The sequence below is a fragment of the Sphaerodactylus townsendi genome, linkage group LG05 (genome assembly GCF_021028975.2).
Source record: "Sphaerodactylus townsendi isolate TG3544 linkage group LG05, MPM_Stown_v2.3, whole genome shotgun sequence".
Taxonomy (NCBI): Eukaryota; Metazoa; Chordata; class Lepidosauria; order Squamata; family Sphaerodactylidae; genus Sphaerodactylus; species Sphaerodactylus townsendi.
In genome coordinates this window covers 99,792,682-99,815,126 of record NC_059429.1, presented here as the reverse complement: position 1 = coordinate 99,815,126, position 22,445 = coordinate 99,792,682, and the positions used below count along the sequence as shown (strand labels likewise).

At 42.1% G+C, this 22,445-nt stretch overlaps 1 protein-coding gene across 7 annotated transcripts in view; it reads left to right on the top strand.

The window, feature by feature from the left end:
* LOC125433021 (RNA-binding protein 12-like) overlaps window positions 1-22,445 on the top strand; it is a 76,731-nt gene that overhangs the window by 48,348 nt on the left and 5,938 nt on the right. For all 7 annotated transcript variants that reach the window (XM_048497275.1, XM_048497271.1, XM_048497272.1 and 4 more), the window contains 11 exons: window positions 4,327-4,401; window positions 5,285-5,356; window positions 7,333-7,416; window positions 9,298-9,387; window positions 13,389-13,487; window positions 16,152-16,238; window positions 16,331-16,390; window positions 16,939-17,072; window positions 17,468-17,522; window positions 18,492-18,543; window positions 20,746-20,879. In XM_048497275.1, the coding sequence (XP_048353232.1) occupies window positions 4,327-4,401; window positions 5,285-5,356; window positions 7,333-7,416; window positions 9,298-9,387; window positions 13,389-13,487; window positions 16,152-16,238; window positions 16,331-16,390; window positions 16,939-17,072; window positions 17,468-17,522; window positions 18,492-18,543; window positions 20,746-20,879 (942 nt within the window). The remainder of the gene's footprint in view (window positions 1-4,326; window positions 4,402-5,284; window positions 5,357-7,332; window positions 7,417-9,297; window positions 9,388-13,388; window positions 13,488-16,151; window positions 16,239-16,330; window positions 16,391-16,938; window positions 17,073-17,467; window positions 17,523-18,491; window positions 18,544-20,745; window positions 20,880-22,445) is intronic.

The window sequence follows — 22,445 nt, the reverse complement described above, 5'->3', positions numbered from 1 at the left end:
CCTTTAATTGATGCACCCATTGCCTCTCCATTCCAATCAGGTGAAAAGCTTTAGTCTCTAGGAGACGGGGATGGTTTCCATCAATGACCCCCAAGAACCAGGAAGGCAGACGGTGCATCTCAGAGAGAAGAAGGCACATGACTCCTCTAGCCATGTCCATGAAGGCACTCCCTCCCATCTGCCACGAGTGGGCTAAGAGCTCTTCACTGGCTTGATCAAAGAGGAATTTCTGAACTTCTTCCACATGAACACAGAGCCATTAAGGAGGGGATTGATAGGGTCAGAATAGGTGCCTCCTTCCTAGCGGACTCCACCTTGGATGCCCTGGCCATGGCAGCCAGATCAATGGCTCATTCTGTCGCAACCAGACGCACCATATGGCTGCGTTCCTGGAAAGCAGATGCTCTGTCCAAGGCAGCAGTTACGGGCTACCACTTCCAGGGGGAGAAGCTCTTCGGTCAAGAACTAGACCAAATCTTAATTAAAGATAAAGAGGATAGGAGAATACTCCCACGCTTCATCCGGCAGGACGGTTCCTCCTATAGGGGCTCCTTCAGATCCTTTCGTGCCTTTCGCTCCTTCCCCCGTAATGGGGACAGAAATAGGTCCAACTGGCAGCAACAATACCAACCAAGTGGGGCATCTAGAAGGGGATCCTTTCGCCCCTTCAGGAGAGGTGATAGATTTACCAAGTCCGACAAGGCAAACAGACAATGACTACACACAGATCCCGGTAGGGGGAAGACTGTCCCACTTCAGTCTACAATGGGAACAATCACCTGCAGATGCCTGGGCAAGGGAGGTAGTACACTCAGGCTACACCATAGAGTTCCTACACTTTCCAAAACACCGCTTCTTTCCATCCCCTCTAAGCTCCATCCCAGAAAAGAGACACAGAACTCTGAATGCAATACAACACCTACTCTCCATACAAGCCATCGAACATGTACCTGCACACCACAGACACATGGGAGTGTACTCTCACTTTTTTACGGTCCCGAAAAAATCAGGGGACTGGAGGGCCATCCTCAACCTTCAATATGTAAACCAACACGTGAGGGTCGCCAAATTCAAGATGGAGACGCTGCGCACCATCACAGCATCCATCAGAGAAGGAGAATTCCTCACTTCTCTCGACCTCACGGAGGCATACCTACATGTCCCCATCCATCCAAGTCACAGAAAGTTCCTCCGCTTCTCGGTAGACCGGGAACACTTCCAGTTCAGAGCGTTGCCGTTCGGGCTCACATCTGCTCCCCGAGTGTTCTCCAAAATTCTGTTACCCCCCATAATTCACCTACGTCAGTAGGGAATCCACATCCACCCTTATTTGGACGACATACTAATTCGATCCAACACCAAATCCAAAGCATTGGCAGACGTCCAACTAGTAAAACACACTCTCCAACAATTCGGCTTCCTAATAAACGAGTCCAAAAGCTCATTCAGACCCACATGCAGAATGGAGCACCTAGGTGTAATTGTAGACACAAGATTAAACTCTCTTTTCCTCCCGAGGCCCAAAGTTCAGAGAATCCAGAAAGAAGTCTCTCTTCTCATCTCCAGAAAACAACTGTCCCTAATGCACCTGGCGAGCATCCTAGGTCAGATGATAGCGGCAATCGATGCCGTTCAATGGGCAAGGATGCATGCAAGACCCCTACAGGCCTTTCTACTCCAGTACCAATGGGACATCACCCACAAATTGGACAAACAGATAGCCATTCCTCCCTCTCTGAAATCCAAACTCACATGGTGGACCAGACAACACAATCTCACCCAGGGGAAGACCTACCTAGTCCGAGAACGGATCCAAATCTTCACAGACGCCAGTCTAACCGGCTGGGGGGCCACCCTGGGGTCCCAGATGGTTCAGGGACATTGGTCTCAATTGCAGAAAACCCTCCACATCAACCTGTTAGAGACCCGCACGATCCTCCTAGCTCTCCTCCACTTCAAGGACCAGATTGCTCATCAACACGTGTTGATCAGAACGGACAATATAGCTGCGAGGGCGTACATAAATCGTCAAGGAGGATCCAGATTCCGTCTTCTCCAGAAGGAGGCAGACAAGATCATGGACTGGGCCGAGGCCAATCTGCTGTCCATTCGAGCAGAGCATATCAAGGGACACCTGAAAGTCACTGCGGATTGGTTCAGCCGACAAACCCTGGACAATGTGGAATGGGCACTACTACTGGAGGTCTTCCAGCAGATAATGAGTTACTTCCCCACTCCAAAGATAGACCTGTTTGCCTCTCCAAACAACGCCCAACTACACCAGTTCATGTCCCATTGCTTCTGCCAGGCAGCAATGGCAACCAACGCCCTCACAGCTCCTTGGCCACAGGAGACCCTTTATGCCTTCCCACCCATCCCCCTCCTACCAAAATTCCTGAGACGGCTATTTCAGGAACAGTCCTCAGTGATCCTAATAGCCCCATACTGGCCGCGCAGACCATGGTTCTCCACGATCCTAGAACTAGCAGTAGGAGAGCCGATCCCCCTGCCCTCCAGACCAGACCTACTCACACAGGGCCCAGTGTGGCACCCGGACCCAGACAGGTTACATCTAACCGCATGGCTATTGAGAGGGCAAGGTTAGAGAAGAAGGGTTATTCTACTCAGGTGGTACAGACCATCCTAGACTCTAGGCGTAGGTCCACCACCAGAATCTATGACTACACCTGGAAGGTGTTTGCGCGATGGGCCTCCAGTAGACAGGTGAACCCCGAAAAACCGGGACTGGCTCACATCTTAGAATTCCTCCAGGGTGGGGTGCAAGGGGGCCTTAGAGCATCAACGCTTTGCAGACAGCTGGCAGCGCTTTCCACGGTTTGGCCCAAAATCAAGGGCCACTGCGTCTCGGTACACCCAGATATCCTGCGGTTCTTGAAAGGAGTCTCCCAAACTCAAACGCCAAAAGTTCACAGGTTCCCCTCCTGGAACCTACACACAGTACTATTGGCGCTCACCAGGTCCCCCTTTGAACCAATTCGGACAATACACCTCCGTTGGTTGAGGATGAAACTCTTATTCCTTGTGGCATTAACTTCAGCCAGGAGAGTTTCAGAGCTAAGATCGCTTAACATCTCCCCCGCATGTTGTACAATCCATCCAGACAGGGTCACCCTAAGATCGGACCCTTCCTTCCGACCCAAAGCTGCTTCCAGCTTCCACCTAGGGCAAGAGATAGTTCTTCCGGTTTTCTATCACAAACCTGCCAATGATAGAGAAAAATTGTGGCACAAATTAGATGTATGCAGATCCTTAAAAATATTTCTGCTACGCACGGAAGATATCAGAACTTCCAACAGCTTATTCGTCAATGTGACTCACCCCAGATTGGGTGATCAAATGTCAGGTGCGGCTATAAGCAACGCCATCCGCACCTGCATTTCGGAGGCTTACGCTTCCACCAAATTGTCAGTCCCGACTGGAATTACGGCTCACTCCGTCCGTTGTGCTGCCACTAACGCAGCTGTTAGACAACAAATACCAGTCGAGGAAATTTGTAGAGCGGCCATCTGGTCCTCTTCATCTACTTTTGTCAAACATTACAGGTTGGATTCTTGGTCTGCAGTCCAGACTGCCTTCGGCACCAAGATTCTGGACCTGGTCAAGGAAAACTGAATTTCCCACCGAGGGAGCAATGGACACTGCATTGTAGGTCCCATCGCAGACTTCCTACGTCTACTGGAGAATCGGCTATTGGTTCACTTACCGTGAAGAACCTTTCTCCAGTACGGCGTAGGAAGTCTCGGCCCTCCCTCAGAACAGTTTTCCGGCCAGGACAGAAGTTCAACCTCCAGTCAGTTCCCCAATAGTTAGGGGGTTTTCTATTAATTAGTTTGTTGAAGATTGTTTTTCTTGAGTGTTGTTTGTTCAGACTACGTGGTCAATTCGCAACTGGGGACCGAACCCTGACACCGGGGTCAACGGGAAGCACTTCGATCAAAAGATCCTGCCTCCTGGTAGCAGAGCACAGGAATACCCATCGCAGACTTCCTACGCCATACTGGAGAAAGGCTCTTCACGGTAAGTGAACCAATAGCCGATTTTCCAGCTACCTGCATCACACATCATTGCAAATTGGAATTTGATCAGGTTCACAGTGTGATATCATGCTACACTAGTGTATGATCTTAATCTGTTGTGTGTAAGCTAATAGATGGCTGCTTTGTGGTTAAATTTCTGCCTTAGAGTTTCTAAAAGATAACAATTTTAAGTTCTTATAATGGGAAAGGTTTAGGAGTTACCTCATAAGATAACTGTACTATTTTTTTGGTGACTTTCCTAATGTTTGGATTTTTCATTGGGCTTTAGATTGTGTCAAGTAAAACAGTCATTCGACCTTTAGAATTGAAGAAAGGAAAGCCTGCAGGGAAAGGCACCATCACGGTAAAAACCCAGATGTAATTTATGCATGAACTTAAGAAGTAAATGTATTGCTACTTCATTTTTCTAGCACAAGTTTCATTTGGCTAACAGAAGAGTGGTTTTGGATCCTAGTGAATGGCCAGTATCCAATCACAAATGTGTTCAAGGCATGCAGAGTTTTCCTGTATTACTCTCCATTTTTGCATCCCTCTCCAGTTATCCAACATTTTCTTCTGTCAGCGAAACTGTGCTTGCAGAAGATCGAATGGTTTCACCCTCTTCCCTCTCTTTCCTCAACACCTCTCCTGTTTTACCATGTACCACAGTGATTTTTCCTGTGGTCTGAATGGTTTGCAGAAAACGAGAGCAGCCAAGGGCATTCAGTGTTCTATGCAAACATGCTTGGATGCAGGCCAGTATGTATAATTTGTAGGCCTTGCACCCAGTAATTCTAATGTATGTCACCGCTACACATATGTGTAGATTTCTTTAGAATCACAGCCTTTCCAGAATTTGCTTGTTATATTTTTGAATGTCCCTGGGTTTTAGCCATGTGACTAGAACCTTTTTTAAAAAAAATTCCCCATCATTGTACATACAGAAGACCTAATCTAGAAATTCTGTCAAGGAAATTCCTCAAATAGTGTTCCTATTGCCTTTTCCAACATTGTTTTAATTTCCTTACATCTAGTTTAGAAATGCTTCCCTTGGTTAAATTTATTGTGAAGTACATTAATACTCTGTCTGGGAAGGAGGGATATCAAACTGAATAACATAAAAATATTAATAAAATAAATTGCATTTTTGAACAGTTTGTTTGAAGAAATATTTTGTGCTGCAAATTATGCATTCTTTTTTAAATACTTACTGAAAAAATTCTAAGGGAACGTGGGTTTTTTTACAGATTTCTGCAGAGGAGATTAAGGACACCCGGGTTGTGTCTTTGGACGTTGAAGCCCGGGGTTTGGACAAAAAGGTAACTGATATCCAGAAGGTAGCTTTTTGCACCTGCAGTCAGTATTTTAGTATTTTAAAAGGGACATAATTGTGCATTCTTATCAAGAAAAAGAATCTAAGCCTTAAAAGTTCAGGAGACTGATCAATTCTATTCATATATCGTAATAGCTTTTCAATTGATAGGATTCTTTGTTCCTGTGGACTGCAGTCCGTCCACCCCTCCCCACAGCAGAAATTCTCTTATAGCATCTTCTTGTAAATGCAGAATTTTGATAATTCTGTGGTGAAAGAACAGGGAAGACAATCTTCTCTCATCATTTAACGGAAAGGGAAAATACCATATTTTATTCATCTAGGTATCATTCTGCTCATACTAGATGAAAAAGATTAACATTGATTTCTCCTCTCTCACTGTAAACCAAGTACATCCTGGCCACATTTCAAGAAGCACACATAACTGCAGCCAGGGAGTGGAGTTACATCGCTAATTCAATGGCAAAGAGAATTTAAAAAAAACGTTTCCTTTTACAAATAGAGGAGGAGAAAATTGCTGAAGGGGAAGGTTGGCCGACTACAAGGGGGCATGGATAAGGGCTAGGTGCTGGTGGGGAGGAGAAATAAAGACTGTTTCAGCATGATTGCATGTTTAAGGGAAGTTGAAAATGAAATAAGAAAAACATTGCAGCTAAAGTGCTTGGGAAAACAACAGAGGAAAAATGAAGAAAAAATGTTTCTACCGCCAAGCAGGGGAAAAATCATGTGAATTTCAAAGAAAAAAACATAGTATTTTGCAGCAAGATACATTGTAAACAAGTTGTGCAGAAAAGGCCCTAGTCTGCCATTCAGACCATTAAAACATATTAGTTCACAATCATAACAGTGTAATATACAACAAAGTTATAAATTTATAACAGGAACATAATTAAATGAACAATAGATTGCAAATCATAGATGCTAAATCTGCAAGGAATTGGGCCAAAGATTAACCAACTGGAAAGGAGATAGTTTTAGATTTTGGAATGAGTTAACAAAGGAGCTTGGCACATATCACACAGTAGAGTGTTTCACAGGTCTGAGGCAACAGTGAAGAAGGTGGTGATTTGAGTGGTGGTTAGTCTGGTCTCCCTGTATATAGGAATGTGCAGCAGGGCTTCTCGGTTAATCTTAACTCAGGGGGTTATAAGCACCTCTTTTAGTTCTCTTTTGTGTTGCATTGTAATTTGTCTCTGAGACAACCATTGGTGATATCAATTAGAATATGAATATGTCATGTTACGTGTGTGTGTGTGTGTGTGTGTGAGAGAGAGAGAGAGAAAGAGAGAGAGAGAGAGAGAGAGAGAGAAGGTTCAGGGACAAGAAAGGACAGCTTCTATTGTGAATTCTTAATTCACAGATGCTAGAAATGAAAGGGGATGTACCTGTAGTTATGTGATTAGGTTTCTTGGCATGTAGGGTTGCATGGAGCCTGGCCTTGGCATACGGCAGAATGAGATGATAGAACGGGACATATTTCAATTAGCAGGTTGGGTGGTTACATTGTTAAGCCCCTTCACCCCTGAGAAAAATTCCCGGTAAAAAGCCAAATAGCTTGTAAGAGGGGCAGGTTCTAGTCTAACCCTTGGCACTCAGTGCTAGACTTTTTACCTGGTATAAATGGCTGATTGGAAGGTGGACTCTATGGCTTTATATCCCACTGAAGTCCGTCCCCCCCCCCCCCCAATCTGTCCTCCTCACACTCCACTCCCAAAATCTCCTGTCATTTCCCAACCCAGAACTGGCAGCCTTTCAAGAAACTCTGAATAGAATTGCAGTTTAAAATGACAAATACAGGACAGAACTGAACTGTTCGCCAAACACTTGAAATGTGTTTGGATGTTTTGCCTATGGGAATAAGTTAAAGTATGAATTCAAGAAATCTTTATATATATTATATATCAACTGTCTGTGTTCTGACCCATTGTTTGAATAAAGAATGAGGCACATCTTTCTGTACAGGATTTTCTGGGCAAATCTGATCCATTTCTGGAGTTTTATAAACAGAGTGATAGTGGAAAATGGCAACTTGTTTACCGCTCAGAGGTAGGATTTTTACAGAGATTTTATCTTTTGTTTCTGAGAAGGTGTTATATCTAAATGGGGGAGGGGGAATGTGTGATTGCATAATATGTATTTTTGAACTGCTAAAAACAGAGTTTCTGCTTCTTATGTCTGCCTGTAGGGGGGTTGTATCTAAGGCTCATTCCGCACATGCAGAATAATGCACTTTCAAACTGCTTTCAGTGCTCTTTGAAGCTGTGCAGAATGGCAAAATCCACTTGCAAACAGTTGTGAAAGTGGTTTGAAAATGCATTATTTTGCATGTGCGGAAGGGGCCTAGGTGACAGAGATGCATTCCTAACTCAATGTAATTGCTATAAGATATATGTAACCAGCCAGCTATATGTTACCACTGCCATTCTGGGGCATTCTTTCCTTGATCTTTATGGCTTCACACACTGAGTATAGACTTTCCCCAGACACTTTGGTCTCATGAGAACCGGGGTTGTTTCCGTTATCTCGTGGGGGCAGGATGCCAGGTGACTCTCTATCTCTATCTGTTGCCGACCTTGGGGCACCTCAGCTCCAAACTAACTCTCACATTTCTTAGGAAAATGGGAGGGGGGACTAACATTGGAATAAAGTGAATAGCAAAAGCCAGGTTCGTCAGAACTGGCTTTGTCAAGCTAGTTGCTTTGATGCCTATCAATAAATGCTTCTGATCAACAATACAGAGTCTGTTTATTGTTTCAAGATTCAAGACATAACACTGCCTTAGTCATTTTCTTTTAGTTGATAATTTATTTAACCCTCATCCCACATCGCACAAACCAAATATTACATTGCATTCCTCTTTTCCCATTTGTTCTGAGTTGCAGAACCTTCCCAGCTTTGTAACAGTGATAAAATTCACCTACTCTTATCAGACTGCAACACTAATTATTTCTGAAATTGTCTACTTCTAGGAGAAAAGGCTTAACATTTTTGGGCTGCTAGGTTTAAAAAAAATACTACTGAGGAGAAATATGATAGGAGATGATAAAATCATGACTGGTATGGAAAGAGCAGGTGGTGACATTTCCCTCTATCTAAGAACTTGTGGTCACAGTGAAAATACACTCAGTGAAAAAGTTCAGAAGCTGTAAAAGACTGTTACTGCAATAATACATCACTTGTGAAATTTACTGCCTTAGGAGGTAATAGTCTACTAGCTTAAATGGCTTTAAAAAGGGCTAGACAAATTAATGAATGAGCTATCTATCCAACAGGTAATAGTTCTGAGGACTAAATGGAACCTGTAGACAAGAATTCCATTTAATAGCAGAATTTGTGGGTATACATCATGTGAGGGCAGTTGTCTTCCTGACCTGAATGTAAACCTCCTCGGAGGTATCCAGCTGACCATTATTGGAATTTGGATGTTGGTTTGAGCCCAGCAGCATTCCCTTGGTTTGAGCCCATAGGGGAAAGTGAAGATATCTGTCTCTAGAGGGGGATTCAGGGCCCCCTCTGGATTGGGCTGTCAGGTTCAGTCATTAGTTGAAACATACTAATGGTACATAGTTGGATCTAAATTTGGTTTTCTGCCCGTGAAAGGCACTTCCCTACCACTAGCAGAAAGGGAGTGTTTTTTGCCAAGTTTTGCTGCTCTTACTACAGAACCTTAGTTTGTGTCCCATTCTGTTCTCATTGTTCCATGTTCTCAGGGAATTTTGGGGAGTTCTGCTAACAACATCGTGAAGGGGGGGAACTTGCCAGCTGGGAGTGAACCTTTGCCGCAAAGTACTCATGGAAAATTGGTTTAAAAGCAAAGGTCTGATCTGAGGAGGAAAATGAAGGATTATTATACCTTCTGCAGCCTATATTGTAGGATGTACACTGTGTCAAGCTTTACTGATATTGGAATTTTAACTTATTTTGTAGGTGATCAAGAACAATTTAAATCCTTGCTGGCGAAAGTTCAGTGTTCCTCTGCAGACATTTTGTAGTGGTGATTTCAATGCACCAATCAAGGTAACAGTGATAAATTATGAAATGCTTTTAAGGCAAGTGCGGCCTTTTAAATTCAAAACCTTTCAGTTGCAATTTGGTCTGATTCTAGATCAAATAATAATGCTAAGCTGTAAGTGAATGACTAAAGCACAAATTGGTTTTGTATTACTTTTATACTCAGCTATCCCATTAAGAAATGAGAATTCCCCATTTTTTCCCCATTAGCTTTTTGTTTCCCAGAAATATGTTGCTTATGTTGCAGTAGACTGACAGTGTTGGGAATAGTGGTATTATGAAGCATTTTCTACAACCTTTAATTAACAGAGCAGGAACCTTTTTCATATTGTTTGCTCTCCTGGGTATTTATTCAGCTATAGCTGGATTTTAGTCTATTTCACAGTGTTTCTGTAAATTCACTGTTGACAGCACCTATGTCTGAAAATAATATTGTTTACTAGCTTTTAAAATGTAATCATACACTCTTAAGAAATGTGTTTTTCTTGAAGACCAAGATCATGAAGACCCAAATATCAACTTGCATTTTCCAAAGTAAGTCTTGTAGCATTATTGCCTCCAAGAGGTAGCTTGGAAATGTGACCTGAGTGTACCAGAATGTCAGTTGCAGGCCCCAGTTTGTTTCTGAAAAGTTAAGATTTTTGTGGGCTAATTCACAGAAAGAGTTTCGGTACCAAAGAATTCTAAAGGGCGGTCAATTACTTCCACTTTATTTTTGTTATTTTATTTCTAAGTAACTTCTTCAGTTGCCTAATAAGGTTAATTTGTTGGTTCGCACAAGTTTTGTCTTCTAGTGTACTTATACTTTATTCAGTAAAGTCTTAGAAAAATCTGCAGCGAAAATAAGGAAAGAAATGGTAGCTTTGGGTTCATTTGGCTCAGTATGTAAAATTTGGTGCTCTCTCTCCCTCCACCCCCCCCCCCTTTGGCCTCCTGATCAACAGAAGAGTTGCTTCGTCTTGATAGGCACTTGGAGAGGTGACAGTTGCTTCATTGGCTTCACATCCTGATTAGTTAAGGCATCTTCAGAAAATATTGGTCATATATTTGAATAGTATTATGTTCCCTTGAGGAAAGTGAAGATGCCCAGCTCTCAGGGAAAATTGCTTGTTTTGATCAGAAAAAAAAATTAATGTCAAGGATCCCTTTAGCTATTTGTCAGTTTCAAGCCTTCCTTTTTCTATCTGAGTCTGGGCAGTCTGGCTTCTAATCCATCTTTTTTGGATCAGGACTCGTGATCTAGGATGTAGAGTGGAAAACTCTGGCTTCGCATTGGGTCATTGACAAAAGCGACAATTTTGAACGCCTATAATCTTGTTGATGTGGGGATTATGGGGGTTTTGTAGCACAGCTCCGGCAGGTGAAAATGGGGTTTGTGCCTCTGGATATTCCCAGAGGATGGTGATAGAGTCTGTGAGTGTGACTTTCTGCCAGATGTCTTGAAGGTTATGTGGGGGTCTTTTTTGTCTTCCTCCAACATAAAAACTCTGGGTTGGCTGAGATTTATTTATTTATTTATTTATTTAATTTGTTTGTTTGTTTGTTTGTTTGTTTGTTTATTTAAATTTATAGACTGCCCAATCCCCAAGGGGCTCTGGGCAGTGCACAACACTAATCTATATACAATATATAACAAGGGTCACAATAGTGACCATATACACAAAAATCCATTAAAACTATTTAAACAGCGGTCAAAAACAATAACAATAGTAATGGCGTCCCGTAACCCAATTCCTTTAAAACCACCCCAAAAAGAAGGGAGCGGCCGGACTCCTCCTGAAAATAACAATAAATATGGAAAAATAAATTATAAAAGATAGGGAGCAAAAGGGCCAGGGAGCAAAGCAAGGAAGCGGGGGTACGCACCTCAGCGACTGGACACTCCAAAGGCCCGGCAGAACAACTCAGTCTTGCAGGCCCTGTGGAATTCACCAAGGTCCCACAGGGCCCAGACAGCTGGAGGAAGAGTGTTCCACCAGGCCGGGGCCAGGGCAGTAAAGGTCCTGGCCCGTGTGGAGGCCAGCCGCATCATTGAGTGGCCAGGAACCACCAGCAAATTGGCCTCTGCCGAGCGCAGAGGCTGAGTAGGGACATATGGGGTAATGCGGTCTCTCAGGTACGAGGGTCCCCACAGGGTCAGCTGTAAGGCTCCTTTAAAGGCTTCCAAAACCCATTGACGCTTGAAGATGATTCGGAATTCCACTGGGAGCCAATGCAGCTGACGCAACACAGGTTGGATGTGATCATGGAAGGCACCCCCTGTGAGCAAGCGTGCCGCCGCATGCTGGACCAGTTTCAGTTTTCGAATCAAACGCAAGGGAAGGCCCGCGTAGAGCGAGTTACAATAGTCTAACCTGGAGGTGACCGATGCATGGATCACCGTGGCTAGGTCCGCCTGAGAGAGGAAGGGGGCCAGCTGCCAGGCCTGACGAAGATGGAAAAATGCAGTCCGAGTTACAGGGGCCACCTGAGATACAGAAGTTTCAACTCTGGCATCATTTAGTGAATAGATAACCACCAGCTTATTTTTTCTTGTCTTGGGAGATAGGAGCACGATGTTCTTTTGAGTGGAATAGTTTCTGTTTCGTTATGCCTAGCTCTCAGAAATTAAATCCATGCAAGAGAAGAGTGTTAATTAATTTTGTGATCTGGGTTAGTTAATTTTGTGATCTGGGGAACTTAAAGGCCTGTTTATTGATGGGCTGCATCTCCTGTCTGAGTTAATCAGATTTGCATCTTGGAGATTCTCTTTTCACCAGTGTAATGCGTGGATTCTCAAGGGATAGTCAGGATCGCATTTTCCTTGTATTTGGTGAAGAAGCAGTAGGCTTTTTTCTTCCTTGTGCTGATATGCTTTTTTTTTTTCTGGTTAGTAATACTTCATGGAGACGATGTCAGTTGCACCCTGTTGGATTGTGCTGGTTTTTTTACCCTGAGCATTGCAGTGTTAAACATGTTTCATTGAATGGTGGTTGTATAGATATCAACAGGACTTGCACAGCATCCAAGAAAATGTATTTAGAAGGAAGAAGGAATTCAGCTCCACTTGCATGGAAGAACCAAAAGCTTGTTTGTATGCAGTAATAGCTGCCAATTTCCTCTTGTTGCTGCAATGCCCAGTTAGTATCCTGTGCGTTCTTGAGGGTCCCTGAGAAATGGCTTGTGCCGCACTGGGAAGAAGTAGCTGGTAGATCCCTTCTGCACACTCTGTTCATAGAGGGGGTCAAATCCAGTGTGTTGTATTTTTATTGTGTTGCAGATGAGCAAGTACAAGAGAACAGTGAAAGTCGCCTTTATAATCTTCATTCAAATTTCTAGAATTCCACCACATAACAGTGTTGGGTCCTAGAGTCCTCCTATTCCTAAAACTGGGCATTAATTCATTAACTTAGTATGGACATTCAGGTCACATTTCATTTAACTTTTGAGAATGAGGTTTGCAGGTTTTTGCATGTGTGGATATTTTCAGGAAAGCCTATTCATGCAAAGTTCTTAAAACAAATGAGAACTTTGGATTATATAGTTTAGTCTTAACATACTTTCATGTTAAGGCTACTTTTTGCTTTGGGGAGGGTGTTGTTGGTGTGCTATCTTATAGTTCCAATGACTTCTTCTTAAACGTTTTTCCTACAGAGGACACACTCAAGACTTATTTTTTGCTCCCCTGTTTCAGTTGAGTGCTTTATTTTGTACAACTGAATTATCTCTCCCTTGGAGTAGTCCTCTCTTTTATTTTATTTTTTATTGTGCTTTGCATATGAATTTCTGTTTCATTGCAAACCAGACAGGTAAGCACCTCTGCCTTTCCTCAAGGACTCATATATGGATATCTCTCTTGCTATCAGGTGTCAGTTAGTGATATGGATGACAGCACCAGTACAGATTTGATAGGGGAATTCACATGTGTCACTGAAAAGCTGTTGGAGGCAAGAGACCAAGTGGTGAGCAGCAGAATTTCTCATTGTAAAATTTTATTTGTCCATTTCCTGCTGTTTCTTTCCTTTCAGGTGCATTGTTCAGATTATGATAGTGATGGGTCACATGATTTGATAGGCAGTTTTGAGACTAATCTATCCCAGCTACAGAAGGCAGGTGGAAGCTCTCCGGTGAGCATTTATTTTTACCTTCTTTTATTTATTAGTGTGGGGTAGGTGGGTTCCCAACGTGGTTTCTGTGGCTGCCATATTGCCTGCTGACACCTTTCTTGGTTCCAGCCAAGTGTTTTTACAAAGTTAGTGAGGTCAGATGGAGCTATTGTCTAATGGTACTTTTGATAGGCAATGGAGAATAAATTAACATTGCTTCAGTGGCAGCTGCAACCACAGCATTGGTAACCTCTCACTCTTATTTCCTAGTGTATTTTTTAAAGTTACCCCTTATATTCCCTGCATGTAGAGTTTCTCTGGGTTTGTGGTTGGCTCCACTTTCTGTGGCAGCCATTTTATGGTTGACTGCTCCTCGTGTGGCACCCATTGTGTGGTTGTGCGCACCACCTGTGTCAGCATTCCAAAATCACCCACGGGCTCAAAAAGGTTGGGGTCCTTGCATTAGAAGAACCCACTGCTTATAGTAAAAATTTTCTAGGAAATTCCAGATGTTGTTCATTTGTTTATTGATTCACATAGTTAATAAATTCTGTATGATATAGTTCCTGACAGGATTTGAGTGCATTGTTCTTTCTAAAGACATTTAAAAAGTAAAGGTAGTCCCTTGTGCAAGTACCACATCATTACTGACCCATGGAGTGACCATCATGACATTTACTAGGCAGACTATTCCGCACTAGGCAGACCATTCCACACAGCTGAAATAAGACATCCTGAGGATACCAAAAAAAAAAAAAAAGGAATCCTGGGAAGACACTCCACACAGATTTTTCCCAACACGTCCTTAGGATGCTTTATTTCTGCTCAAGGCGTCTTTTGAAAAAAAACACTTCAAAGTGCACCTTTTCCCCAAAGCCTCCTGCAAGGCAACTACTGCCAGGCTGCGCATATAGCATTCTACCTGGCTGTATATGCTTAAGTAAAAATGATTTATTTGGTTTCACAGTATCACTGAACATGCAAGTAGCAAGTCCACTTTTGATTGGTGAAAATGGTTACATACTCATGTAATTTTTATTTCATGTTAGTAACAAAACCAAAAAATATAAGTGTTTTCTTTTTAAAGCCTTAATCTCATAATTGGAGCAAATGCATGAATACATGATAGATAAAAAGGCCCCACGGGGAGCACAACAAGTACATTGTACTGAGAACTCTCAACTATCTCCGCAATGAAATTGGCAATCTCCTCACAAAGACCAGGGTCCGCGTTGTTTAACAATAGAGATAACCTAGTCAGATCAGGCAGCCCAGATTGGAAGAAAAAATGTAAGTTGGTATATTTAGATCTGATGTTATCAAATCTTGTGCAGTGCAAGAGTTGGTGAGTCAGGGTTTCAATCACATTAAGTTTGCAACTGCATAGCCTTGCATAATCTCATAATTAAAAAACCATAACTATGTTTTGCACAGGTCTGACACAGGTCTGAAAACTCCTGCAATGTATATGACAGACACTAGTGTTATATTTAATTAACGAGTGTGTTTCTTTAGATGTTTATTCTAAAATACTTGACATTTGTAGAAATATCCACTGTTCAGCTGCTAGTGTCCTAATGGCCGTTAACAGAATGGTCAGAGAACAGTTCTCTAATCAATTTAGACAGTACCAGAAAACAATCATAGGCTGCCTAACAACAACAACAACAACAATAATAATAATAATGGGTGAGGCTCGAATTGTAATGAAGGCCAACAACCAGCTAAAGATCTGGCAGCTGTGAAATCTACAATAATAATAATAATGGATCATGTCCTCAGCTGCTACACAAAGATTCCCCAGACTGAGTACAAACAGAGACACAACTCAGTGGCCAAGATGATCCATTGGAATTTATGCAAGAATTACAACATAAGAACATCTAAGAACTGGTAGGAACATTGTCCATAGAAAGTAATGGAAAATGAGAAGGTCAAGATCCTGTGGGACTTTCGAATCCCAACGGACAAAGTGTTGAAACACAATACACCAGACATCACCGTGATCGAGGACAAGAAAGTGAGCATCATCGACATAGCAGTCCCCGGTGACAGCAGGGTCATTGAAAAAGAACACAAGAAGGTCACTAGATGCCCAATTTGAAAATCGAGCTTCAGTGTCTATGGCACAAACCAGCTGAGGTTGTCCCAGTGATAATTGGCACGCTGGGCGCCATCCCAAAAACACTAGGGCAGCACTTGAAACATCTTCGAATTGACAAAATTAACACTGGTCAAATTCAGAAGGCAGCCCTGCTCGGATACGCACGAATACTACGCCGATACATTACAACTTCCTAGGCCTCTGGGTGAGGCTTGAATTGTAATGAAGGCCAACAACCAGCTAAAGATCTGGCAACTGTGAAATCTACAACAACAACAACAACAATAATAATTCTAGTATGTTAAATTAATCAAGAGAGTACTTGCAAAAAATTTCTTCACGTAAAATCCTCATCATATTTGTATTGCTATTACATTCATAGATATTTTTGTGAAAAATTACAGTCTGTTTTTGTGTACATATTTATTAACAGAAAGAGGTAAAGATGTTAAAATAACACCACTTTTGACCTCGCCCACAATGTTGGTGCTTTTCAAAAATGATACTTTGGCATCTGTTGACAGTATAAACTCTTTGATTTCCTCAGCAATTTTTCTGTTACCTGTGTTGCTGTCCTACAGGTGGAATTTGAGTGTATTCACCCTGAAAAGAAGAGAAAGAAAAAGAGCTATAAGAATTCTGGCATTGTTAGGGTGAAATCCTGCAAGGTAAGAAACATTTCTTGTAGAGGGAATGGCTACTTCATCACGGTGGGAAAGAGATTGTGATATTTATTGATTGGGGTTTGTTTGTTTTTTAGATTGAAACAGAATACTCTTTTCTGGATTACATCATGGGAGGCTGCCAAATTAATTTCACTGTGAGTTGGTCATCTATTTACATGGCTTTTGTTTTAATTTAACACCGCAATTAAAATGTTCCTATGTTCCAGTGATAAGGCCACAGTTACTTACAATGGACAGTTGTGTGCTAGATAGCACACTGGTGCTTGGTCAAGGCAGAGTTCACAGATGTCCCTGAATTTTGCCAAATAGTTGTGTAGTCCCTCATTTAATGCAAAGGAGGCAAATGGGCTGGATCCAAAGGTTCTGTTCCACTGACAGTGGAGCCATTGACTGGAAGAAAATTCCTTGAACTGGCAGAAGACTCCTTAAATCAGAGAAACATTTTAACATGAGCAAAAGAGAATGTTTGGATCTCATCCTGGTACCTTCCGAAACGGTGAGGCTGCTGATGCTTGACAAAAATTCAGCACCTCACAAGTAAATAACCTTGGTTGCAATGGTGCTCAGTTTTTCTTGAGTACAAATTGCATGAGCAATGGGCTGTCTTTGGTCATCTTTTTCTGGACAATATAAGTTTCTTTACTTAATGGTATTCTGTACTTTATTCTTTTTCTTTGTTCAGGTGGGTATCGATTTCACTGGCTCAAATGGTGATCCAAAGTCTTCTGATTCTCTTCACTACATCAGTCCAAATGGGATAAATGAATATCTCTCTGCCATCTGGGCTGTGGGGAATGTGGTCCAGGATTATGATACGTATGTTAAGCCACATTTACTTCATATACCTGTACAGAAGAGTTGTAGGCTATGAGTTGTGCTACGTATTGCTTCATCCTATTGACTTTAATGTCTTATATTAATGACTATATTATTCTTTGGAGTGTGATTGAGTGGTACATGCAGTAGCTCTTTTGAGAGTAAAGGCTGTTTCTCGTTCTGACTAACTATGCAGAAGCTGCAGGCATTCCTATTTCAATAGCTGACAGCCTTTCCTTTGGATTGGTTGTAACTCAGAAATGCAGTTTCTTCCTATAGGAGGAGCCAAAAGTACAGGGACAGAATTTAAGTTGTGTTCAATTTACTGAGTTTGCAATTAAAACAAAATAAAGATACTATATCTGCTCTCTTTCCCCACCTCTTTTTCCCCCCAGAGATAAATTGTTTCCTGCCTTTGGGTTTGGTGCTCAGGTTCCTCCAGACTGGAAGGTGAGAATCTTGCTTCACTTATTTTTATTGTTATTCAGGAGCGGCCATTTTAGCCTTTATAGAAAGCAATAGTAGACTCCTGTTAAATCTTTAACACTGGTCTAATTTTTTTAATTTAAAGAGTATTATAACCTCATCAAAGAGCAGTGGGAATGTGAGCTACAAACTAGCTAAAGCAATTGATGGAATGTTTACACAAGAGCAAACTTTGAAAGGAACATTAATCTCTTGTTGTTGTTGTTGTTTGTTTGTTTGTTTGTTTGTTTGTTTGATTTAATACCCCGCTCTCTCCCACTGAAGCATGCTCGGAATGTTTCACAACATATTTATACAATAAAGTTGATGTATAAAAAAGTCATGGGCGCAAAAACAAAATTATTCTCAGCTCTTATAATATAATAAAAAACTATAATTCCTGGTAGGTCTTAATTAATGTAATCAGATTTCTGGATAATTTCCTGTTTCTCTGCTACTTATGACACATAACTGTGTGAATATATCCGCTTGACGACGGCTACTCTGAAATCTTTGGGGAACAATGGGTGGGTGGCTAAAATATTCACCTTCAACAGGCTTCTTTGAACTTTGTCCAATTTATGGCCATTTACTTTTTCTCTGAAACCATCCCAGTCTGCTTGTGGACATTTCCTGTAAGATTAAACAATGCTGTCACATTGACCTTCCACATGCAGTGAACACTGACACCGGATCATCTGATAGTGTAGCTGATATTGATCAGTGAGTGTAACTGGCACCTTGTTTTGTTGCCTCAGCTCGTATTTTAATGCGATCACGCTGCAACTAAGCCTCTGCAAGTTAAGGGGCTGTTTGTATGCTGTATCTTGTTTGCCTCTCACTGAGAGCTGAAGGTGTTTACAAGAAATGTCTTGTTGCTTCATTTTATGCTGCTTACTTATTTTTAAGTGCTCTGGTTATATTCGTCAGCAGTTGATTTGTTGATTTCCTCAGGTGTCACATGAATTTGCACTGAACTTTAATCCTGCCAATCCCTATTGTCAAGGTGAGTTCAGAAATGATTTCTCCTACAACAGAATTTTTTAAAACAATGAGGCATCTTAATATACAAATGGAACCATGGTTCATTTTAGAGATTCTGTTACAATCAGGGGTGGGGAGAGAGTATAAAGGTTGGATCCAGCTATCTTTTTTGGTCACTCTTGCCCAGTTCTCCTCTCCTTACCACAGCTGTTCCATGTGGCTTTTATCCATACATGACCCTCAGTACAGTATTTATGGTGGTCAAAGGGGAATCCTATTCTCCATTCTCATCAGCAGAAAATCTGGGTAGATAATTTAAAACAGAATACACCAAAAAATTAAAACTTTTGCACCGTTATTAGAAACAAAGAGAGATAAAGAGCATGAGAGCATATGTAGGTGGAGGAAGTTGAGCTGACATGAAGAAAGGCACTGATGTAACCAAGACTTAATAGTCTAGGATTGTCACCCCCATCCAAATTGTGGGGTGTGTGACAGTCTGCGGTGCCAATACAGCGCCACCCTGCTGCCTCCAAAAGGGCTTTCTGGGAGTGCTGGGAGCTGGGAAAAGCCCTTAAGCCCACCACCACTGAAAAGTCCCATAGGGTTGAAAGGGGCATATGTCCAAGGGCTGATGTGATGCACAACTGACTGTCAACCCCAAGAGGGAGCCAACTAATGTTGGCTCCGCCCCTCATGCTGGCATCTGAGCAGGACTCCAGTGCAGCCCTGCTGTGGACCAAACTTCAAGGTTTTGTGGCAGCGGGGCTGCACGATGCATGGCCAATGGCACATCTGCCCCCTTTACTGAGTAAGTGTCTGGGGGAGGGAGAATGCGCTAGCCCAGCCATGCACTGTTTCCACGGGCTGTTTCAGCCCCCCCCCCCCCCGGATGGGGCTTTCCATCTTCCAAGCATCCTTCTGCTTCTCCAACAGAGGAACTCTTCCTATCTTCCCCCTCTCCAAAAAACATTTGCTTTCTTTATTTTTTTTTAGGATTGATTGTTCCTTGCCTAATGTGTAGTTAACGTAAAGTACATTTTAATTGTACAAAAATTGTGGGTAAGAATGGTTAATGATGACATTTGAGGAGAAGCTTTGCTGTCTGTCCTTTTTAAATAAAGTCAATTGGGCTTTGAGCAGTGTCACTGTTTATAGTATTGCTAGTAAAGTGGCACTATAGCTCTTAGCATACATGAGTAATGGTTTTTGAGACCCAAAGGCTGCAGCCCTAAGTACAGTTTTCTGGGAGTAAGCACCACTGAATTAAATGGTTATTACTTTCTAGTATACCTGCATTATTTCCCAGCCAGTATATTAGTCTGAATGGAGATGAGTAATAGCCTGAAAATCGGTATTCAGTATAAATACACACTCTGTGTTTACTATAAATGCTCCTGTTTTAATTCTAGCAACTCTTTCAGTGGCAAACCTGCGTAAAATGGCACCCTGGGTGCCCTTCGCCCCCAAATTTCTCCCCCCCTCCTCAAATTGAGGCAGGCAAGTGGCCAGTGGGTGAGCAGTAGGTGGGCGGCAAGCAGTGCACTGGCTGGTGGGGAGTGCAGGTGACAAGCGGGTGGTAAGTAGAGGCTGGTGGGTGGGGCACAGGAGGAGGCGTTGGGGAGGAAGGGGTGACCAAACACACCCTCCATGTGATGCTTGCAAATGGCACCTGAGGTGTCGGTCCCCTCTGTGCCCCTCCCCCCCAGGTACGCCATTGAACTCTTTAAAACGTTATACAAGATTCAGGTGCAAACACCTTTCTTGGTAGATGAAACATCTTTAGTTCTGAACTGGATAGATCAGTCTAGCCCAGGGTCTGCAACCTGCGGCTCTTCAGATTTCATGGACTACAATTCCCATCAGCCCCTGCCACCATGGTGGTGGGGGATGATGGGAACTGTAGTCCATGAGCATCTGGAGAGCCACAGGTTGTAGACCCTGGGCTAGACTGATCTCATCAGATCTCAAAAGCTAAGCAGGTCAGTCCTGGTTAATATTTGGATGGGAGACCACTGAGGAAGTCCAGGGTTGTGAGACAGAGGAAAGTAATGGCAAACCATCTCTGAAAATTTCTTGCCTTGAACACCCCATTGGGTGGCCATAAGTCAGCTGTGACTTGATGGCAAACATTTTCATTCTACTTCAGCAATGCCATTTGTGAGCAGTGTTTATGTGCACAAATATCCGAACATGCAGTCATTCTTGCTGTTTCAAATTTCAGGAATCCAGGGAATTGTGGATGCCTATCGCCAGACACTGCCACAAGTTCGTCTGTATGGGCCAACAAACTTTTCTCCTATCATAAATCATGTTGCAAGGTTTGCTGTTCACTCTGCTCAACAAAATACTGCTTCTGTGAGTTTGCTCCCTTTAATCATTTTTGACTCTTATACATAATAGATACTTTTACTTTTATATAATGGAGACTGATGGGAAAAATTTAGTTTTTTAAAATTTTTCATAAAATTAAAATTCATTGTTACAATTATAATGTGTGAAGTTTGCTGACACCTATTATTGTCCAATCTTTCAGCATCCTAAATTTCAGTTAAGATTTTCAAGTCTAAATGAGATCTAAAATCTAAATTCAACATTTTGTTCTTATACATGTAACCCTTATTGTCTCCAGTTATCCAAGTCTTTGGTTTTTATAGTCTAAAAAAACTTTACAAATTCTTCCATACTGTGAATGGTCTGTTATGTACTGAGCATGTCAGTTTTGCTATTGTTGAATATTCTATTTGTTTGTTCATCTTTTCCGTAAGATCTGGGTGATGATCTGCTTTCCATCTTGTTGCAAACACAGTTCTGGCCAGTATTACCATACACTGTAACTGTTTGTTATACATGTTTGGTACATTATTTGGTAAAATATTTAATACCACGCTTTTTGGATCTAATACAAACAACTTTCAAGTATCAGTATTTTGACAATTCCAGCATTTTGCATACATTGTTTACTTTATATCTTTAGGCGTAATCTATCATCTAAAAACGTTTCATACCAGTTTTCTCTTAACAGCTGACATTCTGTCCAACAACTCTTCCATTATTCATGCTTATATTTTCTCCAAAACCCTGCATCCGTTTTATTTGTTGGTTCTCTTTCTGTATTACTGTATATTGCATAACAGTCTAAATTTTTTCTCTAACAAATGTCTTGTATCTCCAGTTATTAATGATTCAAAGGTTGTTTTTCTCTTCAAAGATCTACCTTTGGCGTAGGAGGTTAAGAGCTCATGTATCTAATCTGGAGGAACTGGGTTTGATTCTCTGCTCTGCCGCCTGAGCTGTGGAGGCTTATCTCAGGAATTCAGATTAGTCTGTGCACTCCCACACACGCTTGAAGCTGGGTGACTCCTTTGGAAGTAGCTTCACAGCTTCTCTGGAGACTCTGTGCCTCTCCCCATGGAGTACCTGTTTGTTGTGAGGGGGGGAAGGGCAAGGAGATTGTAAGCCCCTTTGAGTCTCCTACAGGAGAAAAAGGGGGGATATACAGTATATCCAAACTCCTCCCTCCCTCCCTCTCCCTCCCTCCCTCCTCCCTCCCTCCCTCCCTCCTCCTTTCTCTCTTCCTTCTCTCTTTTCTGTCTTTCTCTCTCTCCCTCCTCCTCTTCTTCTTCTTCTTCTTCTTCTTCTTCTTCTTCTTCTTCTTCTTCTTCTTCTTCTTCTTCTTCTTCTTCTTCTTCTTCTTCTTCTTCTTCTTCTTCTTCTTCTTCTTCTTCAATTGTTCTCTTAATATTGCAACCATTTGATGATATAACAGCCATGGAATTTTCTTTTCTTCCCCCTTGATTGTTTGCCAAGGCTTTATTGTTCCTTCACTATTCATCAGATTCTCATAGGTCAGGTTATCTGTTTTCATCTTTACACTGGTATCACAGTGAGAGTTAGTTGGGGAAGTGAGTGGTGAGATTGGAG